The sequence below is a fragment of the Meriones unguiculatus genome, chromosome 7 (assembly GCF_030254825.1).
Source record: "Meriones unguiculatus strain TT.TT164.6M chromosome 7, Bangor_MerUng_6.1, whole genome shotgun sequence".
NCBI classification, from domain to species: domain Eukaryota; kingdom Metazoa; phylum Chordata; class Mammalia; order Rodentia; family Muridae; genus Meriones; species Meriones unguiculatus.
The window spans coordinates 118,196,551-118,218,894 of record NC_083355.1 but is presented as its reverse complement, the minus strand read 5'-3'; the positions used below and the strand labels follow the sequence as shown (position 1 = coordinate 118,218,894).

The window sequence follows — 22,344 nt, the reverse complement described above, 5'->3', positions numbered from 1 at the left end:
TATGTGCATGTGAGCAGTAGAAGCAAGGATTACAGAATAGAACACCCACCAGTGACCACATTTTCAAACAGATAAATTCTCTCCATGAAAGGCTACATCCAAGAATTCCTCACTAAGACATAAGGCCTGGAAATAGTCTGCACAGTCTATACTGTGTGTTTAGTTGGCTGGGTCTCAGGTAGGGTTTACACACAAAACAACATCCACCATGAGTTAGGAATGAGGTAGCCATGTCGTGTCCCCAAGACCTTATTTCCCAGCACTCTTTCCCACGCTCCACCTCTTACACCCTTCTCACCTCCTCTTGTCCAGTGTTCTCTGCAACTTGGAGGAACATGAGTGGAACTGGAAAAGGTTATGCAAAACAATATAACAAGGAATTGAAAACACAAACATTGCCTGTTTCTGTCATATGCAGAGCCTACATTGGGTGTGTCCTATGTGCTGACCTCTATTTTGTAAGTATTGGAACTAGAATGGGAATCCTCGGAGAGGATCACATCCTAAGTGTGGGACAAAGAGGACCAAGAACAAGGGAATATTGGTGATGTGAAGTCAAAAGTGAGATGTGGGGAGAGAAACAAGAAAAGCAGGAGGGAAACGAGAGAAGTGGTTGAATAAAAAAATAAAAAATAAAAAAAAAGTCATCCTAAAATCAGTTAAAAGCCCAGATTATACTAATTGTATTAAATGGGGGAAACTAACCATCTTAACACAACAAAGACATTCACATGTGGCCTGGAATAAAGATGCAAAAAGAAAATGGTAGAGGGAGGACTTAAAAGGAATAACGGGGAGGATTCAGAATGAAAAAGAAGTGACTTTGCTCCAAATAGAAGTGTGTCTCTATAGCAAACTCTGAGCGGTAGAAATACAGGGAAATGGAATGTCTCAGTTGCAAGCTTCTATGAGGACTGAGGACATCATACTATACTAATGAGTAATCAGATAATTCTCAAGGTTTCTAGTCACAGGTAATGAGTTCTGCTAACATCTCCTTGCAGGAGTGACCCTGTCCAAGATTTACATCAGGGAGAAGCCATGTGCAGCCCAGACAGTGGGAGAAACTAAGCTCCTCTATAGAAACATAATTAGGTGTGGCACTATTTAATAACATGGTTATTCTAAAGACATGCACGAGTTTGGAAACCAAGCATGCTCTGTACATATGCACAAAAGCCATCTAAATGAAGTATGAAGAATTGTTGACCAAAAGATGTGAAAATGAAACAACTATGCTTTGCTAAATTCTAACTGTCAGCGATGACTTACATGTCTTATATCTGCTCTGAGCACTGCCTTCTCTCCAGGTCCAATGCCAGAGCAGCTACAGCAGGAAGACATTCAAATAAGGCTTCTCTGTGCCCTTGAAAACCAGCCCTGCCCTGACCCTGCAGCTCTGGCAGAAGAGCCCAGCCCTTGATTCCCAGGGTGTCACATTCAGTAATTACCACTGACCACAGAACATTCACCATGGACTTGGGGATCAGCTGGATTTTCCTTGTTTTTATTTTTAAAGGTCAATTATGGAGATGAGATTGTGTGTGCTGTGTGGACATGAGAAGAGAAATTGTTTTGGTGACAGTTTTCTAGCCAGTATTCTTTGTGTTTGCAGGTGTCCAGTGTGACGTGCAACTTGTGGAGCCTGGAGGAGGCTTGGTGCGGCCTGGAAAGTCCCTGAAACTCTCCTGTGCAGCCTCTGGATTCACCTTCAGTAATTACTACATGAGCTGGGTCCGCCGGGCTCCAGGGAAGGGGCTGGAGTGGGTGTCACGGATTAGTAATGGTGGTGTTAGCACATATTATGCCGACGCCGTGAAGGGCCGATTCACCATCTCCAGAGACAATGCCAAGAACACCCTCTACCTGCAAATGAACAGTCTGAAGTCTGAGGACACGGCCACATATTACTGTGCAAGAGACACAGTGAGTGAATGTTACTGAGAGCTCAGACACAAACCTCCCTGCAGGGCGCTCATGACCAGCAGGGGGCGCTGAGAGCACACACAGCTCTGGGTGACAGAGTTCCAGCCTGTTGATAGAGTCCTGGAGGACATGAAGGGCTGGACTCTGTGTTTGGCCTGCCTGTCCACAGGGATTCTCTCTACAAGTATAGTGGGTAATAATCCATGAAGCGTCCAAATGTTCATTCAACTTTCTGTTTCTTTGTGATATGTGTTTTTTTTTTATTCGTTATAGTGTTTCTCTCTGTCTCTCTCTGTATGTCTGTCTCTGTCTCCATGTCTTACTGTTTTTGTCTCACTGTCTCAGTCAGCCTTTGTGTATTCTGTCTATTCCTTTGTGTTGGTGTGTGTGTGTGTTTGTGTGTGTGTGCATATTGATATGAGATGTCTTACTCTGTAAGTCTACAGAATAATTTTGAACTGAGTTCCATTACTTGGCCTGCATCGTACCTACTGGTTAGTCTCTTGGCCGGTCACACTGCCTCCATGTCCCAGAGCTCTGTTTACTCATTGATACCACACCTACCTCTCTTTGTAGTTGTGCAGAACTAAAAACAGATTCGTGTTCTTATGTGGTATGAACTTGAAGGACAGAGCATTTTCCACAGCTCCAGTATAGGTTTTTAAATGTAGGATAAACTCTGACTTGATTAAATTCAGAGCATCACAAGGGTAAAAGTGAGTCTTTCTAGGGATCTGAGCCCATCCTAAAGAAGCAAAGGACACATGAGATTGTGAAAACCTACTCAGGGTGGAGATTCAGTAAGAATCCCTGGTGAGAGCACTGTGTGGGGGTCAAGTTAGAGCCAATACTGAAATCAGGCAGACCGTGACCTTTGAACACAGAAAACCGTCAGTCTTTTCATCATCATCATGAACCAGCAGACCCAGCACTGAGCGGCTGTGGTGCTGGTAATAAACGTGTGTGAGGCTCCAGGACTGAGACCTGAGGCCAAGGCAACTGGTGATTCTCACTGAGCTGCAGTTAGCTGCTAACAGCTCCCAACCCACTCCACAGGTAACGTGTCTTTACTTCTTCTTATTTATTTGTTATGATTTAGTGTGTATAGTTCCCCAGAATGTAAAGAGCATAAAGGATTTTTCTTTTACAATATTAATTCCTTTTCCAGGCTTTGAAGGGTCTTTTTGCAAAGCTGTCCTGAATGAGTATGTAAGTGAACTGGGGCTCATTCTGAGTTGGGAATCTTCATCTGAGGCTCAGAAGTAGTCCAGTGAGGCAACTAGAAACAGAAAAGAGCATTCTTCTCAATGGTATTGTGGAGACACGTGGATGGAGTCACTATAAAAATGTTGGTGTGCATTGGAATCCAGGGGATGCTGACTGTTCAGTCAAAGCGTGATGACACCTGGGAAATGATCTGTATTTGTCTGGTTGTCATGCAGTTGTCTGATCTGGGGTGATGGCATAGCTGTGGGTGCAACACACCCTTGTCCTGTGTGTTTGAGAGAAACAGAAAGACAGGTTTGTGCTCAAACCTGTGATCTGGATGATGCAGGCAGGAGCTACAGCTGCTCTGTGGCTGGAATGGTTCTTCCTCTTCTGTCCTGCTTTGCCATCAATAAGTTCATCTACCCATGTGAGGACAATGCTCCTGACAGGGATGTGAGGCTTCAACATCAGGTCCACAACAGCTTCCCAGCCACAGCTGCAGGAGGGAATGACTGGAGACTAGTGCTCACTGGAAACTGAGGTCCAGACAGGCTAATAATGAAAACTGATGATCTCTATGATTTCTTCTCAGTTTCCAAAAGACCTTGGTCAACAGGTTCTGAGATGTTTGGTTATGGATGTTCTGGGAGCCAAATATCACCTCTTTTGTAGTTTCTGTACATTGGTGAAGGAGATGAGCATCCTTGCAGAGCAGGGCAGAGGGAGGAGCCTGGGGAAGCTGAGAACACAGGTGGAAGATTGCAGCACTACAGCAGAGGAAGAGAGGAGTCAGGTGCTCCTAGATCCCTGTGTTTCTAAAATATGGCTGAGTTGTTCAGAAGACAAAGGCCTTATCACAGATACCATCTTCCTGGCTTGAATCTGTCCACTCTAAGCTCATTCTTCAGCCACCAGTGTCCCAGAATGTGTTCGTCACTAATATTTATTTTAGTTCTGTTTCTCAGTGGTCATTTCAGTCTGCTCCCAGTCACTGTTCACAGCATCCTATTTGTAGACAAATGCAGCATCAACGTGGTGTCATGTCACAAGAGTGTGTAAACTGCAGGGATTTGTGTGTCTGGTTTTCACATCTATAAGAGATAACCCTAAAATCAGAATTTTTAATTGTTGTTTCATTTCCTGTGCACACCCAGGGATGGCCAGCAAGGACAGAATCATGTATCTCATAAGAAGGAGGCTCCTGATGTGGCCAAACTCTGAGGGCATCTGCTGCCAAGTTATAGCAGACAGTTCTCCATTGTCAAAACCCTGAGGACCAATATACTGTTAGCCAAATACGGAAACTGTACAACATCATGACTGCGGTGGCAGGAACATTGGGATGTAGCCCTGCATCCAGCCCACATTAATCTCCTGTACTCCTCTGTGGTGTAAATGAGGAGCACACATGTCTGGAACACAGCCCTGATGCCTCTGCTAATGACCTCTGCATCAGCTTCAGCATCCAGGTTCCTGCCCTGCTCCACTTCCTCACCTGACTTCCATTTCTGATGTACAGCGATACAGAAAATGCAAAAGTATATGAGATTTGTGTCCTCTTTGAGGAACATATAGCTATCTCTGGAGGTATATGAAAGAGAGAGGAGGTAATTGGTCATGGATAACTGGCTGCTGCAGGGGTGTCAGGAGTTTCATTTCATTCTCAGAGAGGTTCAGCAAGGTGAGGAAGGAGTCCCTGAGGCACAGATGTCCCACGGAATCCAGCCTCCCTGTCCTGCTCTGCCCCAGTGTCACTGCAGAGATTGGTTCATTGAATGAGAAGCTCAAAGAACTGAGTTCACACTTATCACAGTCTTGGAACTCTCATCACAGATCTAGAGTGATTAATCTGAGACACGTATGGAGTGAACAGGCTTTTCTTCAGTGGGTTTCAGCTTACCTTGGAAGGAAGCCATGGTCGACAAATTAGGTTCCCATTAGATGACCAGTGTATAATGTGACCTCTTTGCTTTGCAGGGATGAAGACTCTGGCTGGAGGACTAGGAACACTCCATCTGTGAGAACCCTTCTGTCACCTGCTGCTTTCAAACAGAGAGCAGTGTTCACTTTCTCAGATTAACTATGATTTGAAAAAGAAACAGTTTAAAGATATAACATTCATTGCTTGAGATTTCAATTGTATGTTTGTCTAGCTGATGGATCTGAGTGAATAAACAAATCTATTCGTTCATTGTATCTGAAAACTTGTAGCATTGATACCGTCACAACATCATGAGAATGAGATGCCTACAAACGAGGACAGAGCTGAACACCTGTGTGAAGGGTGTGACTGCGTTTCAGGCTCAGAAATGCAGTTATGATCTCAGCAGTTATGGGCAGCACTGACCATCGTAGACTATAGTTCGGTTTGTATTGGACTGGTGGGAAGTGGCCAGGAAAGGGAGGAGCGTAGATAACGTGGGTAGGGGCTTAGAAAGAAGACCCAGGCTTGGCCAGCTTCAGCACTTCTTCTGTGCACATTCTGCCACCTAGCGTCCTTGGGAGATAGAGTCTGAAGTCTACATCCCTTTAGCTGCTTCCCTTTTTACTAGATTTTAAATTACCTTTTTAATCCTTTGAGAATTTTCCTTAGTGCCATCTTACTCAGTCTTCTATTGCTTTGAAGAGACAACATGACCACAACTGTTAGAAAAGAAAGAAGTTGATTGGTATCTGCTTATAGTTTCAGAGGTTTCACCCATGATGTTCATGGCAGGAGCATGGCAGCATGCAGACAGAGGTGGTGCTTGAGAAGGAACAAAGAGATCATTTTCAAAATCTACAGGCAAGAGGAAAAACAAACATAGAGCCATTGCTACTGGGTTGGCCTTGAAAATTTCAAAACCAGTGACACTCTTCTGCCCAAAGACCACACACACTTGCACAAGGTCACACCTCCTAATCCTTTCACACTCCTTTAGGAATAGGCATTCAAATATTAGAGCATCTGTGGCTGTTCTGATTCAAGGCACATTCCACTCCCTGTTCCTCAGAGGCTGGTAGCCATATCATAATGAAAAAAAAATGTATTTAGTCCAACTTCAACAGTCCACATAGTCTACTTCAGATTAAACATTGTTTGAAACTCCAAAGTTCAGAGGTTTTTTTATGAGACTCAAACAATTTTTAAATGTAACCTCTTGTAAAATAAATATCAAAAATGTATCAAATACATCAGCATTAAATGGCTGAGAAAATACATTACAATTCCAAAAGGAGGAAAGGGAGCAGGGAGAGCAAATACTGGACCAAAGCAAAAAAATCTCCAAACTACATCTGCATTTCTGATGTAAAAGCGCTCATCAGATCTGCAACTCCCTTTGCTGATGCAACACACTTAGGCTGGATCTCTCTTAGGCTGGACCCACACCCAGTCTTCAGCGTTCCTTGGCAGGTGTCCCATGGCTCTGGAATCTCCAGTATCGTAGGGTCTCTGACACAATCTGGGCTTCACGTTCTTAGTTGCATGCAATGGCCCCTCTAGGTCCTCATGCAGTGAGACCTCTGACACATGTCTGGCCTCAGCATCTTTCCTTAGCTGTGGAGGAAGCTTCCACAACCCCTTTCTTGTCACTTGGCTCTAAAGCCAGAACCACAGAGCTGAAGCTCCCAAACCTGCTGCTTTGCTGGGGCTGGAACATGGCCTCCTTTTCCAACATTATCACCAGCTTTCTGCTGTGGATGGCTTCCTTGGCTTCTTAAGCTTTTCTTTGATTCCTTTTCACAGGTTGGAAGCTTAACTTGATGAGGTCTTGTCCCCAGGTCATGATCTGTTTATTGCACTTGGCATCAGGCTTTCCCTTAAATCTTCATCTCCTTAACAACTGGACTCAGTTCACTTACACTTCCTGGTGATCTTTTTTCACATACTGTACATTTTGTGTTTTTCCTTGCTCAGCTTGCTCCTTTTCATTTCAAATCTTCCTAAGAGTTGCCAATAATATCAAAACAGTAGAGTCTATACTATGCTGTCTTGAAATCTCCTCTGCTGTTGCCATTAAGACAAAACTTTACAATTTAGCCTCAGGCAGATATTTTGAAAGAGGGAAGAAAACAGAAACATTCTACTTTTGCTGGGCCATCTCAGTTCAATTTGCTCTCAGCACTGTCTTCCATGAATCTACTAGTGTGGCCCTGCTTAAAGCATTCAACTGATTTTCTAATCCAATGTACAAGAGTCTTCCATGTTCCTCCAATAAACAGCATGGTCAGACCTGTCACAGCAATTCTCTGCTCCCTGTAACCAATTTCGCTCTTAGTCAGTTTTCTGTTGCTGTGGAAAGATGCCTGTGGTAGAAGAACTGGATTCTGGTGCTGCCGATTTGCCCTGTGTTTTCTTGTTGTTGTGTATTGTGTTCTCTTCTGGTCTTTAGCCATCTGGTTGTCCCTGTGGCCCTCCGGGTTTCTAGGGGGGTGTAGAAAACTGGATATTCCAGCAGCAGCTCTCCTCAGAATGGTGGGTAGGTTGTGGACTGGCTGCTGGATCTCAGGGAATAGCCTGTGATGCTCCTCAGGTGTCTGTGTCCCAGATAGACTCACAGGCACCGAATTGGAGTGGGAGAATATCTACCATTGATTCTACCTCAAGCAGCCCTGGATACTGTAACATAACTTAAACACAAGTCAAATACCGTTAAAAAAAATGCTTATCAAGATGATAGAGGCCTTTAAAAGGGAAACTCATACCTCCATTAAAGAAATCTAGAAAAATAAATTCATAGGAACAGGACCATTTAATTAGGAAATAAATAAATTACTTAAAGAAATACAGGAAAATGCAAACAGGTGAAAGAAATGAATAAACACATTAAGTATATACAGGAAAACACGAAGACATGAAGGAAATTAATAAAATGGTTCAAGCCTTAAAAATGAAAATAGAAACAACAAAGAAACTACTAAATGAAGAACTTAATTTTATTATGTTTCCTGCTCTAAAGTGGAAAGGGAGTGATATAAAAGTTCATACAGACAGACAGACAGATACGCATGAATCAGGAGGTAGTGAGACTAGTCTCTAGATTTGGTGATTCTCAGCGGACAAGTGAATATTCTGAGGCCACTGACATGGCAGCAAAAGCAATCTCTTCGGTCTCCTCTCAGAAAAAAACATTTCTAGTAAGTTGTAAAAATGGTTGTGAATTGTTCCTCAAGACGTGGATTTTCTAGGTGACTGATATGAGTAAGAATAGCTCCACTGACACCGAGAGAAAGGATTTTATGTTTTTTTTTCTTTATCTGCATTTCATATCCGTAAGAGCCAACGTGTATCACATGACTAAAGCTTCTGCTGAAATTTACAGGGATATAACGGACACTGAGGGTATGTTGTCTCCTTTTGACTGCACAGCATGTGTGTGGACTCATTGAAGACTACATAGTGTGAATCAGTCAATCTCAAGTTTATATGAACCTGGAAATCCACACACATGCAAAACTCTTCCTGATTCTTGGTCACCAGCTGCTCTCAGAAGCACAAGGCAAATCTCAGTCCCCTGAAGGAAATCTGAAGGCTTGCCCTGGGCTTCCTTTATCCTCTCAGGATCCTCCCCCAATGCAAAGCAGCCCTCAGGCTCAGGCTGAAAGCCCAGGCCTACCTGGGCAGCCCCATCTCCTCTCCCTGAGCCTCCCTGAGAGCATGGCTGTCCTGGTGCTGCTCCTCTGCCTGGTGACCTTCCCAAGCTGTAAGTGTTTCAGGGCATCAGGAGGGACCCAGCCTGTCATCTGTGAGATGTGTGACTGACCTGATGTTGCTTGTCCCCAGGTGCCCTGTCCCAGGTGCAGCTGAAGGAGTCAGGACCCGGCTTGGTGCAGCCCTCACAGCCCCTGTCTCTCACCTGCACTGTCTCTGGGTTCTCATTAAACAGCTATGGTATACACTGGGTTCGCCAACCTCCAGGAAAGGGTCTGGAGTGGATGGGTGTTATATGGAGTGGTGGAAGCACAGATTATAATTCAGCCCTCAAATCCAGACTCAGCATCAGCAGGGACACCTCCAAGAGCCAAGTTTTCTTAAAAATGAACAATCTGCAAACTGAGGACACAGCTGTGTACTACTGTGCCAGAGACACAGTGAGGGAACTCCAGTGTGAGCCTGCACAAAAACCTCCTCACTGTAGGGATGCTCATGACCAGCAGGGGGCGATGAGGACCAACAGAGAAGTCTCAGCACCAGTGAGGGTCACTTTGATTCTAGGAAGATCAGGTCTACGCTGCATGACCCTGTATTCAGTGTTAGAACCTGCTGATATTTCTTCCAGTCAAGAAAATCCTCTAGAAACCTCACTGTAGTGTCAGATTCTATTAAACTTGCATTTTATTTACACTCTAAACATTTCTCATTTCACACACATCCTCTAAGCTAACCATTTGCTTCTGGTTAACAGACAAGTGAGCACATTCCTTTTATATATTCCATATATATCTCCTTATATAGTTATGTGTTTATATATATTTACATATAAATGTATATTTACTTTATTTAATACATATAATTATATATGAACATGTTTTTCAACAGTAGCTTTGCCATTTTTGAATGGTCTGTAATTCAACCTGTTTGTTTTTGCACATGGACAGAGAAACCACCACTTCCATGAATTAATGATATTCCTAAAGAGAGCGTCTTTATCTCAAATTTTAAGGACTCTCTTCAATAGTTTCTTCCCTGGGCTGTTTCTTCTGTGGCAGAGAGTAGGGACATTGTCACAGAACCCCTTGATGTCACTGCAGAAGAAGCTTCCTTGCCCACAGCAGCCTGCAGCATAGATCATGGACTTACAAATGGTTCCCAGTAATAGCTCAGATCACAGGACCTGCTCTCCTGAAGAAGCAAAAATGGCAGACCTCAGCATGGTCCCTGCAGCCAACACAGACCACAGATATCATCAAGCCATCAAGGGAAGCACAAACCACAGGCTTCCGCAAGCCTCCAAGTGCAGCACTGATCATGAAGTCACCAGAGACAATTCAGTCCAGAGAGTGATCCACTCTTCATCCCCCATGTCCTTCTGCTGTCCAGGGTGCTCCTTCAGCCAGGCCACATGTCCAGAGCCAGGACCTGGGTGAGCTCCAGACAGCTGCACATCACCCTGCCCTCAGCACCAGCTGCCCGCCATTGCCCCAGGCAGGATCATGCTGTTTGCAGCCCGCAGGAAGTGCCATGCAACCAAATTCTCTCTTCACTTCAAGGGGACAAGCAATAGACACAGTGGCTCCATGCTGCAGAGATCCTGCTGGACAAGTGTCTGCACCAGCCTAAAGAGCTGCAACAAAGCTAGGTGGGGGCAGTGGGGGCTGGAGCCTCCCAGAGGACCTGACCCACTCAGCAACTAAACATATTTGTGCACCTCACTCTATTCCACCGTCTTTATATCCAATTTGATCAAGATTTTAATTTTAATAATTTGCATATTGGTATAAATTATGTTGCACATGAAATTTGACTGTAGTGCTTACTCTACAGGTGTACTGTGTGTATCCTCTACCCACAGATTTTCCACCATCAGTGTGCAAATCCCAGCCAGTGTCAGCTCTAGGCTTGGTCCATAGAGCTTCACATAGGCAACTGAGTTGATAATTATAACAGTTTAACTGTGTGTGTGTGTGTGTGTGTGTGTGTGTGTGTGTGTGTGTGTATGCATGTGTGTGTCAGTGAGGAGTGCATGTGACTTTGCTGTGTACAAAAGCTCCCAGGATTACTGCTCTGACTCTCTGTTGATGCTGACTGAACAGCTTTCATCTCATGTGTGAGCTAGAGAAGTGTCTTTCAGAGAAGCAGTGTTGACTGTGGGCAGCTCCGGGAGCCAGGCTGACCAGAATATTGGATCCCTGAGATCTGTATGAACAACAGTAAACTGGAAAGCTGCACACTAGCTGAATGCAGAGCATGCACTGCCGTGTTATCCAGGATCAGGCTGCGGATCAGCACAAATGGCTGCTGTGAAATGGGATGAGCTGGGAGAAGCATTTTGCAAAACTGGGGTGAACCTGAAATATGTGAGAGCCAACATTTAGAGTTTCCACTTCGTAATGACTTCACTCTTGACCAAGAACATGCACAACGTGTTACTGAGTTTCTAACACTCGGTGCTACAGGGTAACCCATATGTCCTCACTGTTGTAAGTAAAGTATTGAACAAACAGTACAGATGAGGATGCTCCTCTGAAGTAGAACAGAAGTACCAATAGGACAGAGATGCCCTTGAAACTCTCTCTTCTTGAATATGCCCTGTGATGATGATATTTTATAATATGAGTAACTGAAGTATTCCAACACAGCCATCTCATTTTTCTTCTCAAGAACACATTATTTTCATCAGTTGCCTGAAATATGAGTGTTCAGGAGAACACATAGATCAGGGAAAAGAGAAGATAGATAAAATGTTTTCTTAGAGTACATCTTCCTGGCTTCCATCCTCTAATTGAGATCCTTCTTTTTGGTCAGTGCATGTGGCCAGAAGAGGTTGAATTAAGGCAACATCTCCATTCACAAACAAAATGTGAATTATATTCTAAATGATGAATTGCCTTGTAATGAAAGAAATTAGAGCAATTTATGAAAAAGGAAGAATGAAAAGAAGTGCTGTAAAGACTGGGAAAAGGAATCCAATCCTGTTCCCTATCAACATTTGCTTGATTCTGCTATGACTTGGTAAATAAGGTGCAGGACGCTCACAGAATTACAAATACAGACCATGTGACCAACCAGTCTCATAACTGGGTAGGCACTGATGACAGCAATTGACATTTTCATTTAAAATACTTTTACATTTCTATTTTCACTCCTTGATCTCATAGTCACACCCTCTCTCACTGATAGATTCTCTCTCTGAGCCTTGAGGTGTGAATTCACATAAAGACACCCTCAATGAATGCTGCTTCTGATCACACAGCCCTGTGCTCCTTCTCACATGTGTCATCAGCATGGAACTCGTCCTTGAGTAAAAGTGGGGACAGAAGGTACATCAGTCAGAGTTTCTAAGCAGTAATTCCAGAGGCTATAGTACATACTGTAACCTCTGCATCCTGACCTAGGTCTTGAAGAGTTTACAAGCAAGTAAACACTGATGGCACCACTGTATTGAAAGATAGTAAGACATTCACCAGCTCCCTGGAGTTCCTGTCAATATTCCCTCCTGAGAATATGGGAGCCTCTTTAGGGCACATGTCCTGACAATGTTTATGCTTTCTCAATGAGTTGTCCTGGCTTTTCCCCGCTTGAATGGAGTTTTATAAAGGAAGCAGACTCTCCTGTCCCTGGTTTTCTAAAATCATGGATGGTATATTGAAGTCTTAGCTTTCTCAAGGCCTGGGTCTCCAAGAGTCGGGAATCTATTACATGCCATCCTATCATTCCAATATAGACCTGGGAAGAGCAGTCATCAACCCTGCAAATTCCCTACCCACTCTCCATCCAGTATCTTATTTTTCTCCTCCTGGTCCTTTTTGTTCAGGATGCCCCAAATCACACCCAGAGGCTACTAAGGGCCCTCCATTTGCGACACTAAGCCAGGAGACAGATATAATGAAAGACATTGAGCTTTAACTCCCAGAACACATACTCTAAAAATCTCCCAAAGCTCCACCTGCCACTGTCCCAATATTCTGTGTCTTTTCTCCCAAGTCCTCTCTGTCAAGAGTCTCTATAGTTACCTTTTCACCACTCAGGAACCCTTTTTGCTCATGTGACCAGAAAATCCTTGTAGTGAATATTCACCCCTCCTGGCCCCTGTGCTCTTCTCCAAGCCCGGGCATAAAAACATGTCTTAGCTGCACTTATTCTGCTGGCTCATCTACACCCCAATGCCCTGCCTTCTACCTGAGACTTGCTCAAGAGAGCCCATGTGGTGACCCTGCTGAACCTTGTTGTATCCTTGGCACCCGCACAAGCATCCTCCAACCCTCAGGGCTCTGTCTCTTCCCAGACTCTCTTTATGCATGTCTGTGTCTGTGCTGGTGCCATGCTGACTCTATTATCACGGTACTGCAATGTAGCACTTGAAATAAAGTGTGGTTAAAAACCTTCATCACCAGTCTTTGCCTGAGGGTTTCCAGCCTTGTCTACACAGTTATTTCACATTTAACAGAGTCCTTGTTAAGTATTTCCTTTGGGAATTTATTATCTTTAATTCATTCTCCCATTGAGTAGGCACTACTTTTCTTCATTTTGAGGAATTTTATAATCTACACATGTGCAATCAAATATGATCAATCTCTTCCCTATTTATACTTATAATTCCCATCGTATCTTCACCATCACAAATCACTTACAACATCATGATATTTTTAAGCCCAGTGAAAGCTGCATTTATGTGCATGTGTGTGAAGCCAAGCAGTGCAGAACAGAAAACCTGCCAATGACCAAACTTTCCAAAGGACAGACTCTCCTTCTCCTGGAACTATCTTCCTACAACAACTCCTGACTAATAGATGAGGCTGGGAAGTAATTTACATGGTCTGTACTAGGATTTGGCTGACTTTGTCTCAGGGGTTACACAGACAACATCCGTGGTGAGTTATGAATGTAATAGATGTGTCATGTCCACAAGACATTATCTCCCAGCACTCTTTCCCATGCTCCACCTCTTACACCCGTTCCACCTCCTCTTGCTCCGTGTTCTCTGAGACCTGGAGGAACTTGAATGGAACTAAAAAGTGTTATGACACTACCACAAAGATTTGAAAGGACAAACTCTGCCTGTTTCTGTCATATGCAGAGCCTACACTGTGGGCGTCAGGAGTTCTGACTTCTATCTTGTAAGTGCTGGAACCAGAAAGGGAACCCTAGCAGGGGACACATCGTAAGTGTGGGACAAGGAGGACCTAAGAACAAGGGAATATGGTGATGTGAGATTGAAGGTGAGATGAGGGGAGAGAAAGGAGAAGAGTAGGAGGGAAACGAGATAACGGGTTGAATAAGAGAAAAAAGTCATCCTAAAAACAATCAAAAGCCCCGATTATACTGATTATATTAAATGGGGGAAACTAACTAGCTTAACACAACAAAGACATTCACATGTGTCCTGGAGTAAAGATACAAAAAGAAATTGGTAGAGGGAGGACTTAAAAGAAATAACAGAGAAAAAACTTCAGGAAACAATACAAGAGAGTTTGCCACTAATGGAAGTGTGTCTCCGTAGCAAACTCTGAGTGACAGACAGACAGGGACGTGGAATGTCTCAGTTGCAAGCCTCTCTGAGGGCTGAGGACATCATTCTATCACAAACCAGTGAAATTCAGAAAATTCCCAAGTGTTCTCATCACAGATAATGATTTCTGCTGACATCACCTTGCAGAAGTGACCGTGTCCATTCCAACATCCACATCAGGAAGAAGCCATGTCCAGTCCAGACAGGAGGAGAACCTAAGCTCATGCATCAAAAGCAATTATGTGTGCAACTATTTAATAATACATTATATTAGAAGGGGGAGTAGGAAAACAGTAAATTCTGTGTATATGCCCAAAAGGGATCTAAATAAATTAGGAAGAATTCTTTTTTTTATAATTTTATTTTTTTCTTATCAGTTATTTTATTAACTCTGTATCCCAGCCTTGTCCCGCTCCCTCATTCCCTCCCAGTCCCTCCCTCCCTCCCTCATCTCCACTGTGCCCCTTTCCAAGTCCACTGATGGGGGGGACATCCTCCCCATTCATCTGATCCTGTTTTATCAGGTATCTTCAGGACTGGCTGCAAAGCCGTCCTCTGTGGCCTAACAGGACTGCTCCTCCCTTGAGGGTGGGGAGATCAAAGAGCCAGTCATTGAGTTCCCGTTAGACATAGTCCTTTTTCCCCTCACTTTGGGAAATCAATTGGTTACTGAGCTACCACAGGCTACATCTGAGCGGAGGTTATGAAACTACCATACTTTGTAAAATTCTATAACTGACAGCAATGTCTTCAATGCCTTATATCTGCTCTGAGCACTGCCTTCTGGTTGTGTTCAACACCAGAGCAGCTACAGCAGGAAGACATGCAAATAGGGCTTCTCTGTGCCCTTGAAAACCAGCCCTGCCCTGACCCTGCAGACCTGGAAGAGGAGCCCAGGCCTGGATTCCCAGGTCTTCACACTCAGTGATTACCACTGTCCACAGACCATTCACCATGGACTTGGGGATCAGCTGGATTTTCCTTGTCTTTCTTTTAAAAGGTAATTAATGGAAATGAGATTCTGGCTGTTATGTGACTATGAAAAAATTATTGTGTGTGTGTGTGTGACAATTTCTGACCATCAGTCTCTGTTTGCAGGTGTCCAGTGTGATGTGCAGCTTGTGGAGTCGGGAGGAGGCTTGGTGCAGCCTGGAAAGTCCCTGCAACTCTCCTGTGCAGCCTCTGGATTCACCTTCAGTGACTATGGCATGCACTGGGTCCGCCAGGCTCCAGGGAAGGGGCTGGAGTGGGTTGCCGCTATTAGTAGCAGTGGAGGTACAACCTACTATGCCGACGCCGTGAAGGGCCGATTCACCATCTCCAGAGACAATGCCAAGAACTCCCTGTACCTGCAAATGAACAGTCTGAAGTCTGAGGACACGGCCACATATTACTGTGCAAGAGACACAGTGAGTGAATATAACTGAGAGATCAGACACATACCTCCCTGCAGGGCGCTCGTGACCAGCAGGGGGCGCGGAGAGCACACAGAGCTCTGGGTGACAGTTACAGCCTGATCAGAGAGTCCTGGAGGACATGGAGGGTTGAGTTCTGTGTTTGGCCGGCCTGTCCATAGGGATTCTCTCTACAACTATAGTGTATAGGAATCCTTGAAGTGTCCAAATCTTATCGAACTTTTTATTTTCCTGTGTGGCATGTATTTTGCATTTATTTTTATGGTGTTTCTCTGTCTTTCTCTGTGTGTCTATACCTGTCTGTCGCTCTCTGCTTCTGAATGCCTGTCTGTTTCTCTCTGTGTTCTTCCTTCTCAATTTGTCCTTTCCATGGGCAGATCCCTGTAAAGTGCATATTGATAATAGTGTCTAAATATTGCGAGAAAACCTCCAGAAAATTTTGGAGAGAGTTTTCAGCATCATATTCATGGAGGAGACTGACCAACTAGCATCATTTAGATTCTCTCTTGATGACAAACCTCCAACAGCCACAGGACTGTACTCACAGGTAACTGTGTGACCAGAAATAGTAACCGTACTCACACTCAGACATAGTGACATAAATAACTACACGATTTAGTGTTGATGAACAATTCAAAGGATCAGAGAAATGGGAATCAGGAATTGTCTTATTATATAAAATCTACCTCCAAACAGGGATGATACAGACAGAGAACAGGCCTTTCAGTGTACAAATCGGATGATTAGAGGGTTACCAGGATTGTTGGGAGCATTGATGTTCTTCATCTCTGTAGACAAGCCCAGCAATGGGCGCCATGGCTGGTCAACTATAATGTGTCTGAATGTATCCTGGAGCTGCAACAGCCAAGTGACAGCCTTTAGTCATCAAAAGCAGAGTGTATTTGCTCAAATGCACAGCAAACCAAAACAACAGGGCATAATATTCTGACTCGTGCAGTGCTATGACAATGCTGTTACCTGATTACACAGTTAGGAAGAATCCTGAAATCTTGTTCACTTTCTATAAGTAGAGAAAAATCCTATAAAATGAATTAAAAGTTATCTTCAATCAAACCAACAGAGAAGCACAGCCCCACAACCAATTTCCACACCTGAACTGTCTTGTGGACCCAAATAGCTTGAGGAAGGAGATTCCAAATCTTATTGACAAAGAAGCCAGCTGCACTACAAAAGGGGTTGCTGTTGATTTTTCTTCCATGATTTCCCATGGGATAAACATTCTTAAACTAGAGTGACTATATGTTCAGGGAAAGGAAATATTGAGACAGTTGGTGAGTCGCATGCTGATTTGAAGAGCTGTGCTGCTGCTCCCAAAATCAAAGTAGGGGATCATGGAGTTCAATTGATCAATCAAAATGAGCTGAAGTTCAACTGACTGTGGATTCCAAGAATTTCCAAGTGTATCTTCTGATGGTTTTCCAAGTATTGTAACACAAAATTTAGACATATATAGAAATTGGCAGAACTGTTACACTTGTTCCAGCCATGTGGAGTGAGGGCCATTATGGAAGAAAAGGCCCAAAATGAGTCATTAAAACTGTCCTTAGTAAGGAAAGTAATGAACCAGAGCCAAAATCACAGCTTTTGGGGGACATTAGTGCAACCATCAGAAGTGTGAACACGGAAGAGTGGTTCCCAGATCTTCTCATTTCACTCTCCTATCTCGCCAAAGTTCAATGGGTGTTCTCCTCAAAGTCTCACAATCCTTCTGGGTGTGCCTATTTCTGTAGTTATAGTTACCTGGGCCCATGAAGCTCTTGAAGAAAAAGGGGTAAGTGGGCTTGAATCCAAGTTTCATGGATACAACCGGATTTAAAGAACTTCAGTGTGTGGTGGAAGGAAAGTGACTGTTGGTGAACCAGCTGTTCCTCAGAACAATGGAGTGGGAGGCCTTTAATGTTCCATGGTGATGGGATTTCAATAACCTATTGTATTTGGGACACTTTCTTCATCTTGTCTCTATTTTCTTTTAAGTATCGTACATGTATACAATGTCATATCCATACCCAACTCTTTCCCAACAATTCCTCCACATCTGGCCCTCTCATCACATCTTCCAACCTCATATCCTCTTCTTTATAACTCACTCAGTCCACTTAGTGTCCCCATATGCACATGGGTGTAAAATCATTCAGTGGAACAAGAGCAGCCAACCAATGTCTGCATCCCCAAAGAAAAATGACTCTCCATGCCCCAGAATCCAGAGTCTATGATAGTCCTCGGCTGATAATAAACAGTGATCCTTGCTTGTCCATAGGTGGGATATTTACATCAAACCTCCCAGAGCCCCCAACCTCCCTGATCCTTCCTTTCCCTCACACCAAGGCTCAAGGAACTTCACTGAGAAGTGAGCTGAAAGAATGCAATTGCCAGAGAATGGAGATGAGCAATGTGAGATGCTGCCCTCTGGACATCGCATAGGCATTGCAAGGAACTTCACAGGGAATATGGCTCCTTGCACAAGACCTGAAAACACGAATCTGGTTAAAGGGAGCATGAAGAGAAGAGACGAGGGGCTGCCCGTGCCGCATCCTCCCTGAGATCATCAGTCTCTTACAAAATTGAGTGTGCTTTAAGCCTAACATTTTTCAATGTTTTGTTGTTTGTTTGTTTTTTTTTAATTAGAACACAGAAGTCAACAAAACTCTAGAGTACAAAACCACAGGGTTATGAGGAATTCTATTACTAATGTTTTGCGCAGGAACCTATAGTTAAACTGTCTTCTAAATATTTCTGTTTATACCCATAGATTAGCATTGCTCTCTGCCTTGGTCAGAGAGGACTCTTCATAAAATATGTGAAATTTAAAGCAGGGCCCATAACTGCCATAAATACCGAGAAAAAGTATCTTCTTATTCTTTCCTCTCCTCTTTTCTTCATGCACCATTTAACCAGATTCAAATTTTCAGGTCTTGTGCAAGGAGCCATAGTTACTGTGAATTGTCTGCAATGGCCATGTGATGTTCAGAGAGCAGTGTATTTGCCATATTTGTGCATATTTGTCATAGCTGCTGAAGCACAAGAAACCTAGCAGAAGACAGCAGGAAGTAATGTGAGAGCAAGATTAGGAGCTACACAGTGAGGTGCTGTGTTATGGATGCACCATGGCCATGGCCATTACAGTCATGCACACACAGTGATAGGTACCTGCTGCACCAAGCCAGAAAGAAAGTAGAGATTGATTGATGCAGAAAGGGAAGGAGGGAGAGTAAGAAGGGTAGGAAAGAAGAAAGGGAAAATGAAAGACATGGGGAAGAAGGGAAGGAAAGAGATGTGAGAATATAAGAGGCCAGAAAGGGGTCATCAGGAGTGAAAGGCAGAGAAGAGGGGGTAGCAGAAATGAAAGACTATAATCACAGCACACAAAGCTCAAGGGACAGGTGCCCCAGGTGGCTGGGGGTGAGGGTTTGACCGCAGGGTCGGGCCTCCCATTCCCGGCACAAGCCTCTGTCAACAGCCCTGAACCCCTTCCTGCCTAAGATTCCTGATGACTCTCGGAATACCAGGGGTTGAAAACACAACTCAGCAGTGTAACCACGGGTTTTGTATCCCATGCCCCAGTCCCTGAAACAACGACTCTGAGACTCTATGAACAAATTGCTAAACCGTAAGCTTTGGTTTGTTCCCCAACCAGCTCATAATTTAAATTCCACTTCTATTCTACATGTGCCACAAGGCATAGTATACCCAAACTTATGGGACACTATGAAAGTAGGGCTACAGGGAAAATTCATAGCACTAAGTGCTGTAAAGAAGAAATTCAAAACATATCATTCAATCAATTTAATGGCTCACCTGAAAGCCCTAGGGAAAATAGGCAGACACTCCAAAGAAGAATACATAGGTGGAAATAATCAAGCTTAGGGATGAAATCCATAAATTAGAAACAAATAAAACAATTCAAAGAATCAATGAAACCAAGAGCTGGTTCTTTGAGAAAATCAACAAGACACACAAACCCTTATCCAAACTAACTAAAAGGCAGAGAGACACTATTCAAATCAACAAACTGAGAAATGAAAAGGGTAACATAGCAATAAACATTGAGGAAATCCAAACAATCATTAGGTCTTACTTCAAAAGCCTATCTGTCACAAAATTTGGAAATCAAAATGAAATGGACAATTTTCTTGAGTGATTCCACTTACCAAAACTGAATCAGGACCAGATAATTAAATTAAATAGTCCTATGTCACCTAAGGAAATAGAAATGGACACCAAGAGTCTCCCATAAAAAGAAAGAAGGAAAGAAAGAAAGAAAGAAAGAAAGAAAGAAAGAAAGAAAGAAAGAAAAGAAAAGGAAAAAAAAAAGAAAAAGAAAAGATAAGGAAAAAGAAAAAGCCCCGGGCCAGGGGGATTCAGTGCAGAATTCTACCTGACCATCAAAGAAGAGCTAAAACCAATAGTCTTCAATCTTTTCCACAAAATAGAAACAGAAGGAATACTACCAAACTCATTCTATGAAGCCACAGTCACCTTGATACCTAAACCTCACAAAGACCCAACAAAGAAAAAGAATTCCAGGCCAATCTCCCTTCTGAACATTGATGCAAAAATACTCAACAAAATACTCGAAAACCAAATCCAAGAATGCATCAAAGTTAACATCCACTATGAACACATAGGCTTCAGCCCAGGTATGCAGGAGTGGTTCAATATATGGAAATCAGTCAGTGTAAATACACCACATAAACAAACTGAAACATAAAAACAAAACAAAACAAAACACATACATGATAATCTTCTTACATGCTGAAAAAGCATTTGACAAAATCCAACATTCATTTATGTTTTAAGTACTGTAGAGATACAAGGCACTTACCTGAACATAGTAAAGGCAATATACAGCAAGCATAAGCCAACATCAAACTAAACTGAGAGAAAATTAAATCAATGCCACTGAAATCAGGGACAAGGCAAGAGTGCCCACTCTCTCCAAATCTCTTCAACATAGTTCTTAAAGTTCGTGGTATAGCAATAAGACAATTAAAGGAGGTGAAGGGCATTCAGTTTGGAAAGAAAGATGTCAAAGTATCACTATTTTCAGATGATATGATAGTATACCAGAGTGACCCCAAATATTCTACAAGGGAACTTGTACAGTAGATGAACAGTTTCAACCAAATGGCTGGATACATAATTAACTAAAAAAAAAAAAAAAAAAAAAAAAAAAAAAAAAAAAAAAAAAATCAGAAGCCTCCTGTATACCAAAGACAAAAGGTCCAAGAAAGAAATTAGGGAGAAAACACCTTTCACAACAGCCACAAAGCACATTAAGCACTTTAGTGTGACTCTAACCAAGAAAGTCAAAGGCCTGTTTGATAAAAAATTCAAGTCTTTGAAGAAAGAAATTGAAGATGATATCACAAAATGGAAAGAACTCCTGTGCTCATGGATCAGTAGGATTAACATAGTGAAAATGGCCATATTGCCAAAAGCAATCTACAGATTCAAAGCAATTCCCATCAAAATTCCAACACACATTTTTACAGACCTTGAAAGAAAAATTCTCACCTTCATATGAAAAAAAGAAAAAGAAAAAGAAAACAGATTTGCCAAAATGGTCTTATACAACAACAGGCCATCTGGAGGTATCTCCATCCCTGATATCACTGTACTACCGAGCAATAGTAATAAAAACTGCATGGTACTGGCATAAGAACAGAATGGTAGATCAATGGAATTGAATAGAAGACACAATAATAAACCCACACACCTACGGATACTTGATTTTTGAAAAAGAAGCCAAAAACATTCAATGGAAAAAGACGGCATCTTGAACACATGGTGCTGGTCCAACGAGGCATGTACATGTAAATTCCCATCATTCAAATAGATCCATACTTATCACCCTGAGCAAAACTAAAGTCCAAGTGGACCAAAGACCTCAACACAAAACCAGACACACTAAATCTATTACAAGAAAAAGTGGGAAGGGCCTTGAACTAATGGTCAGAGGAGACAACTTCCAGAGCAGAACACCAACAGCACAGTCTCTAAGATAAACAATCAATAAATTAGACCTCACGAAACTGAAAACCTTCTGTAAAGTAAAGGACACTGTTGCCAGAATAAATGACTGCCTACAGACTGGAAGAGATCTTCACCAATCATGTATCTGACAAAGAGCTAATATCCAGATTATATAAAGAACTCTAGAAGTTAAAAAGCAAGACATCATGTAATCCAATTAAAATTTGGGTTACAGAGCTAAACAGAATTCTCAACAGAGGAATATCAAATGGCAAAAAAAACAGTCAAAGAATGTTCAATGTTTTCAGTCATCAGGGAAATGCAATTCAAAACGAAGCTGAGATTTTACCTTACACCCATCAGAATGACTAAGTTCAAAAACTCAAGTGACAACACATGCGGGAAAGGATGTGGAGAAAGGGAACCCTCCTCCACTGCTGGTGGGAATGTAAACTTGTACAACCGCTTTGGAAATCAATCTGCTACTTTCTCAGAAAATTAGGAATAGTGCTACCTCAAGATCAAACTATACCACTGCTAGGCATATATCCAAAAGATGCTCAAGTATACAATAAGGACATTTGCTCAAACAGGTTTGTAGCAGCTTTATTTGTAATAGCCAGAACCTGGAAACATCCCAGATATCCTTC

General features: G+C 42.8%; 3 gene segments (V, D, J or C); all 3 read left to right on the top strand.

Moving 5' to 3' along the window:
• Nucleotides 1–1,411: 1,411 nt before the first annotated feature.
• On the top strand, nucleotides 1,412–1,944 carry LOC110540195 (immunoglobulin heavy variable 3-23-like). The segment is given in 2 exon segments: nucleotides 1,412–1,519; nucleotides 1,616–1,944. Coding segments are annotated over 2 exon segments (375 nt in total).
• Nucleotides 1,945–8,754: 6,810 nt separating this feature from the next.
• On the top strand, nucleotides 8,755–9,426 carry LOC110540197 (Ig heavy chain V region MC101-like). The segment is given in 2 exon segments: nucleotides 8,755–8,819; nucleotides 8,900–9,426. Coding segments are annotated over 2 exon segments (573 nt in total).
• Nucleotides 9,427–15,061: 5,635 nt separating this feature from the next.
• LOC110540194 (immunoglobulin heavy variable 3-23-like) lies at nucleotides 15,062–15,712 on the top strand. The segment is given in 2 exon segments: nucleotides 15,062–15,285; nucleotides 15,384–15,712. Coding segments are annotated over 2 exon segments (375 nt in total).
• Nucleotides 15,713–22,344: the final 6,632 nt, after the last annotated feature.